The sequence below is a fragment of the Bombyx mandarina genome, chromosome 01, assembly GCF_030267445.1.
Source record: "Bombyx mandarina strain Sakado chromosome 01, ASM3026744v2".
NCBI lineage: Eukaryota > Metazoa > Arthropoda > Insecta > Lepidoptera > Bombycidae > Bombyx > Bombyx mandarina.
Genome location: NC_143208.1, coordinates 8,729,387 through 8,736,851, shown reverse-complemented (window position 1 = coordinate 8,736,851; position 7,465 = coordinate 8,729,387). Strand labels below are relative to the sequence as shown.

At 32.4% G+C, this 7,465-nt stretch overlaps 1 protein-coding gene across 3 annotated transcripts; it reads right to left on the bottom strand.

Moving 5' to 3' along the window:
- Positions 1 to 242: 242 nt before the first annotated feature.
- LOC149503522 (peptidoglycan recognition protein) lies at positions 243 to 7,249 on the bottom strand. Of its 3 annotated transcripts, none has more exons than XM_089728987.1 (5): positions 6,852 to 7,249; positions 5,368 to 6,054; positions 4,809 to 5,006; positions 2,996 to 3,150; positions 243 to 2,246 (listed from the first exon to the last, which is right to left on the bottom strand). In XM_089728987.1, the coding sequence occupies exons 2-5, from the start codon at positions 5,726 to 5,728 to the stop codon at positions 1,833 to 1,835; spliced, it is 1,128 nt and encodes a 375-aa protein (XP_089585113.1). In that variant the 5' UTR covers positions 5,729 to 6,054; positions 6,852 to 7,249; the 3' UTR covers positions 243 to 1,832. The 3 variants fall into 3 exon arrangements, with proteins under 3 accessions (XP_089585113.1, XP_089585119.1, XP_089585127.1); XM_089729001.1 differs by lacking the exon at positions 243 to 2,246 and adding an exon at positions 2,323 to 2,472; XM_089728993.1 differs by lacking the exon at positions 4,809 to 5,006 and having other exon boundaries at positions 1,077 to 2,246.
- Between the last annotated feature and the right edge of the window lie 216 nt (positions 7,250 to 7,465).

Genomic DNA, 7,465 nt, shown 5'->3' with positions numbered 1-7,465 from the left:
TTCAATTAATTATAGTCGAATCTCGAATACTGCGGGGCCACTAGTAAAGATAAATGTCGCGTAGATATTAAGTGAAATGTCGCTTAAACCAAATAGCCTTACAATCCTCGATAATGGCTAGGTCCTAGAGTCATGATATTGTAACAACATTAATTTATATAATAAAAAATTTTGGTATTACGAATTAATTGTTCCCTTAGATTACTAAAGATACGTTTTTAAATTAATATGTCAATATTTCAGTCTATAGTGAAGTTCCTTTATTACCACCATATAACATGAAATACAAATATAAATAAATATCACAGTAATTTTTAAGTTGAGCAAAATATTTTACATTTTATGTATAACATTTAAAAGCAAATACTTGAAATCAAATTTTTTTTTCTTATTGCATGTTTTAAAAATAGTATTTAAGTACATTATAATACTACTAATGGTACATAGAATAATAACTACAAAGATTTACTTATAACTATAAGTTTTTTATTTGGGCTACCTGCCGCCAACTTGATGGAACAAAAACTCTATCATCTCACTAACGAAATCAGTAAAAGCAGGTTTTAATAAGGTCTCTCTCAAGAGGAAATGTTTTTTAAAACATTGAAGATTAATATGTTGCAATGGAAATTAATTTGTTTTAAATAATAATAAAAAATCTCCTTTCTCTTTGTAAACGTGAAAGATTATCTGACTAACGATACAATAGAGGCTCGCCCGTAAACGCTAACAAGTCTGGCACGGCCAACATATTTTTTTAAAGTTAGTACGCATTCACACATTTAGTGTTAAATTTATAAAAACTATTGATTTAGGTACATATGTAAGTACAGTAACTTCTTAAGATTACTTTACCATTTTTTTAGTTAGTATTTTTTGTTATAGCTGCATGTTAACAATTTCGTCACTTACAAATCCATCCATTGTATGCACAAACTAGTCCAATAATTAAACTGTATCTATATATTCGACATTATTGTAAGGAGCACACTGTAAAAACGTTATCTGCGAATAAATTAATTGCACTTAAAAAAACGCCTACTCTACACAGCAGCAACGCCTTAGCTCAGCCCCTGGTATTGCTGACGTCCATGGGCGACTGTAACCAGTCACCATCAGGTGGGCCGTATACGCGTCTGCCTACAAGGGCAATAAAAAAAAACAATATACTTATAAAAAAACTCAACGCTCTGTGTGGAGTTTTTCGTTCAGAATACTGTAGTTCGAAAGACGAATATGTTTGTTATGTCCGGAAATGGGCTTGCTGCCAAGTAAAAAGTTTGCATAATCAATTATGCATCAATTATGATGCATTTACTATTCAAATTGAACAGGCAGTTTGCTGGATAAACCCATTTATAAAATCAAATAATAATGTTAGGGCCAATAATACACTGGAGAAAAATACCTACATAACTACATAGGTACTTCATAATCCTGTACGTTATTTTTCAGGTACATTCTAACTTTATACATTAAAGCTCATAAACAATAAAACATAACAATATTAACTTAATTTTCAATAATTGAAAACTATACAAAGAGATATTTTCTACTAAGCGATTAGTCAATGCGCTATTTGTACGTGTCATTGATTTGCAATCGAATACAGCAAATGCAGATTTAATATGAAAATTGTCCTAAATGATCCTAAGATCTATTTTAATTTACTAAAAGAAAAACCAAACGTTTTCTTTTTTTATGTGTCACATAAGAAACATCTTTTATCCTAGAGTTTTATACTGTAAAAAAATCATTGTATAAGAAATCACCGATGGTTAACGCCGAGTTGTCAATTCTACTTTATTTCATAACAGATTAAATCTATTCATCTAAGAGTAATTCGGAATCAGATCTGTCAAATTCGTAAAATCGCTCACGAAATGGGGCCATTCTACTATAATTTCAAACAATTTATCACCCGGACTAAGCGTCGACGATAATTGACGATGACCAAATAATTTGTAATCTTTCGCGATTTTGCCTAAATCAACTCCCCTCTTTATGAGTTTCCGGCAAGCTTCCAATTGTTCCTTAGGTGGGTCGTTGTTGTTAAATGTACCAATGAACGAAATTCCAATTGCGAAGTTATTATAGCCCAGCGTATGAGCTCCGACAGAATCCCAACCACGTCCGCAATATGCCGATCCGTCACCGCCAACTAAAAAGTTATAGCCGATGTCGTGCCATTTTCTCGATTCTATATGAAATGTTTGTATCAATCGAACGCGAAGAACACATTGGCTCTGAAAAATAAAAAAAAAGATACACCTTATATTTTATGTAGGTATTTCTATAGTTTTACTAACATTATATATAGTAAAAATGAAACATGGCACCCTCCATTCCTGCATACCCTCATATCCAAGGCGGTGGCGCGGTTTATTAAAACCCAGTTCGATATCCCAAAAGCCATCAGAACGGTCGGGCATAAGGCACTTCTGTTGAAATTAGCTTCGGACGGGAATTGGTCTACAAGAAAACCACTATCTTTTTGAATGAATCGAAAATCAGTCATGATCCTACGGTTCCTACTCCGATTATATGACTATTAAGCGTTCAACAAGGTTGGACGATCTCTAAGAACACACTAGCCATTAAGGGAACACGGATGATAATACAAAAAAATCCAAGATTTACTAGCCGCCAAAAATTTAAGACCCACCAGAAATTGAATAGAGATTGAAAAAGTGGAAGAGGTGAATTCTCGGAGGACAGCTTTCGAATGTGGTCCAGGAATCAAACATAAGTTATCGCCTCAATATACTGATTTACTGAGTTACTCAAGAACCCGCCGTATTTTCTAGGAGTACATTTTTTTGCATAAGTATCCGTGAACTCTCTTACTCTTGGACAAAAGTTCGAGATTTAATACATAAAGTGACTATGGTCTCATATTCCAATGAAGTTTTTTATTCGAAGACTCCTCTTTAGTTTACTTTAGTATAATTACGTAACATTTAAGGTCTATGTTTTATTATTATACAAAAAATACCTGATTACTACAGCTTTCTGTTGCAGTGTGAGATATTATAACCCATGGTACTGGATGACTCAATTTGGCCAAATATTTACTTTCAACGGGTTGGGCGAGCCAGTCCGATCGTGAAACAATGCGTAAGTGTCCTGGTGCAATTAATAAAGGAACATCTGGAATTGTTCATTAGAGATTGATAAGAGACATGCAACGCCGTAGTTTTACGTGTCATAAATTTGAAATACAATTTTTCATGTTCAATCCTAAATTCTAGAGCAAAAATCCTTTCAAACTGAAGTGGCTTTTATTCTATGATTGGTCAATATAATATTTCACCTTTACTATTTAAGGTCATCCATAGATTACGTCACACATTAAAATGGGGGTATCACCGGAATGTAACATTAGGTGAAGTCACACGTTAATTCTATTTAAAATACTAAAACGCGAAAAGTAATAAGTGAATAAAAAACTTTCCGAACAATTTACGAACTCGATCGATATTTATTAATAGTTTGGCACTCTCGCTATGAAATTCTCTTTTACGCAACAACATTCAACTTCTTTTTTTTTTCCTACCTAAGCTGATAGCCTTGAGAGGCTACTTCAGCGGAACCTTAATTAGTAGGTGAGCTCACGGGGCTCAAACCTGACGACGTTGCTAACACGAACCCTAGCAAGAGCCGTGCTTCGCAGAATCTACCACCGGATCGGAAACGCGACCCACTGAGAAGATCCGACGAGAAACTCAGCGGGCTGTGTCTGAGGGTTAATTTACTCGTCGAGCCCTTCGTCGCAAGCGACGGGTTCGATGAGAACGGTGACCGGTGCTTGAGTTACCTAAAAGCACCGTTAGTGGATCGGGAGAATCCGAAATGACGTGTTTGGGGCGACCTCGACTGCTTTCCATTATGTCCGCAAGATCGGGAATGTAGTTTCCGGCGGGCACGATGAGAGGGTTCTCGTGTCGTGCCGCTTTATCGAAGTGGATTTCAACTTAAAGAGCGACGTTGTAATAATGAAAGTAAGACACTAATATTTCACGAAAGTTCGGAATAGTAAAGGTTTAAATAGGTTAAGTTGTCGGCGAGTGCTGTTAGAGAGCTATTTAATAAAAATAAGAACAAAAGGAATATATCTTTTTGCATTTGATTATTTGTAAATACATGCATAAAAATGAATAATGTGTGAAGTCAATCAGGGGAAGCGGTTCTAAAAGGGGGACAAGAACGGGTGGAGGGATAAAAATTTCTAATATTCGTGTGAGGTAATTTATGAATAGCCGATTTGTTAATCAGAAAATCACCAAACTACTGACTGAAATGAAATTTAAAGTAAAAAATAAAGTCTTAATTCGTGTTTTCTTCCTGGAACTGTGAAAATCATTCGTGAGCATTTGAGAAGTACATATTTCGTTAGAAAAATTGGTAGTTGCCTGCGGATACAAACACCAGCTCAGTCGCTCGATATGAATAAACTGACCATCTTAACGTTTAGCCCACAATGACTTTATGTTAAATATGTTTATCAAACAAGAAGATTAGTCACAAAAATCTAGCTTTTTTATACTTAATTATATAATAATACTATTAATAATAATTATATGATAACACACATAAATCTAAAATTTTAATCAAAATAGCAATAAAATCCACAGCAGCATGATAAAATGAAGCGAAGCATTTCTATAAATACACTATTTTCCGAGTGGTCATTTATTACCTATTATATTCCACTGATTATTTTGCTTATTAGATCAGCTATTAAGTTTTGCTACTTGATATAAAAACAAAAATGGAATTAAAAGTGTGTTGACATTTGAACCACATACTTGTTGATGTAGTAGATGCAGATTCAATCGCTGCTGTTTCATCATTATAGTCACTAGACTTCATCTCATGTTTACTGCTGCTACTGTTACTTAGATATACAGAAAAAACTGTAAAAATCCCACCCAGTAGCATAATGAATATACACAACACCGACAATGTCAACTTGTTCCATACCTGGATTTGAAGTTTTCTGCAAGCTTAAATTATGATTATAATAATTATTAACTTGAATTGCCCCTAATACAGGTGTATTATCTAATACATTTGAACACACTACTTAGAGTAATGATGAAGCAATTACTTTTATGAAACCCAATTGTTATTTAAATGTAATGTATTGTATTAAATTTAACATATATATTTAAATTTGTTTAATAACTATGTATATATAGGGGGCATTGCCTCAGTGCAGTAGCCCCAACTGTGTACATATTATATATTAGACTGTAGTTCCCATTGTACAGTAAATCTCAGTTTGAGTGGGAGATTTGTTCCCAATCATTTTTTTGTTTAATATTTATACAATAAAGAATAAATCAAATTAAAATAAATACTTACAATTTAATTGTAGTGTGATCGGCTGATCATAATTTTGAGGCACTATATCATCTTCTGTTCTAGTAAATGAAGGATTTACTGTCCCATTACCATTCTGTGATATTTGTTTAATAATAACAGGGCCATTAAAATAAGTATTGTTTCCAAAATGGGTATTGTTGGATTCTTTTATTGTGACATTGCCAAAACTCAGTGAACTTGAGTACAAGTTCTCCATTGGTATGTTGCAAGTAATTGGTACTGAAGAATTATCTATTTTGGCACTAGTATCACCATCATTTTGATCACTTCCTCCAAAAAATTTTAAATCACCATTCACTGTGATGCCAAAATCTATATTTTGTTCTGTATTTAGAGACATTTTTTTTTATATAATCTAATTAATCACCTTCCATTTCCATTCTTGAGTCTAAGTATACAAGAACAATACAATACCAATGAACGTTTACTTGTATTAGGCTCAACATTACAGGTTTATCTAATAAACAATATTCTTACTTTTTTCACATCTATTTAACTTTAGATAATATTGATCCTAAGTTAATATAATACTGGTCAGTTTTCTTTATTTATTGTTATAATACTGCTGCAAGTTCATAAAACTTTCTTCTATTATCAATCAAATAATGACAATACAGCTTGAGAGTTGTTTTCAAATTTTATACCTTATGGCTCCTAGAATATTATCTGAAACAAAAACATATATGGAATACTTTAGTTGTTGTATTGGTTTTATTAGACAGATGATATTTAAGCCTCTGTGAACACCAAATGCCACATCACCATATTCATGTGCAACTTAAATGCCATTCCCAGCCTCAAGATCAGGCTCAAATGAGTTCAAAACAAGACTGGATAGGATTGGAGTATTGGGATTTCTCTATGTGTGACCAATTCAATACCACTTCCCCATAAGGATCTCTAAGTTAGTGATAGTCTCAGGCCAAAAGATGTATAATGATGTCCTACCATTAAAGCCAGAATGCATGAATGCAGCAAAATTTTAAGCAGAATATATTAGATGGACTCTGGAGAAATGAATCTAATATGCTTTGTTTACATGAGGGTAGAAGAAAATAAAACAAATAAATTTGAATTATCTTGAACACAATTCAAAATTTAATTATGGCTTTTCTGTTATGGGTTTATTTTAGCATTAATTTGAGGATTAGGTATTAAAAGTTCAAAGATATATATCAATAATATTATAAAGTTATCCTATACTTTCCACAAATAGGGTACATATTCACACACACATGTACAAAACAGTACTATAAAAATTGCATACAGTTTAATAACATATTAAACAACATATTAATTTCAGTTTCATGTCAAGTTCATTGTCTACTTTATAATTGCAGCATCAATGCTCAAACCCAAATTAGTGTATTCTTTCAACCTTTGTTTTATAACTATCTAAGTATAACGATGTTAATGGCATTCAAACACTGAATTCTCTGCTCCAATCATCCCCAAGTACTCACCTGTGAACACAGAACACTCAATCTGCGAGATAGATTTGAGTTTTAACTATGATTTATTGATTTACTGTAACGATTGGAACAAAATACCTGTTGATGTCATTGGCATAGTACAACTTAATCAATATTTAAGTTTTGCATTCGCTTCGTAAAATATTTTACATATTTTAATTTACATTTAAAGTCAGCGAGCTTTAAATGCTGTAAAATTAAAACTTGCGTGTGTTCATACTGTACAATAGTCGACTGATCAAATTAGTACATATTTAAGTAATTAAATAAGTCGTTTTTGTATTTAGTGGCATTACATATTTAAAAATAATATTTTCTATACCACAATCATGGTTAATATAAGCATTAAAAACACGGCATTAATCTACACAAATATATTAAGTGTATATTCTATGATCTACACTATTTTGCAGAGGTGAATGAAGTTAGCCCCTCAAAAAAATTTTTTGTTCCTATTTTATACTTATTTTCTATTAATACGTTTGTTCATAATTTGTTCATGATTGTTCACTGTTAATAATTGTTTGTTCTGCATTTATTTATTTTAAAAAAATATTTAAAAATATACCTACAAGTTAGCCCCTCGATTGCAATTCTTAATATTT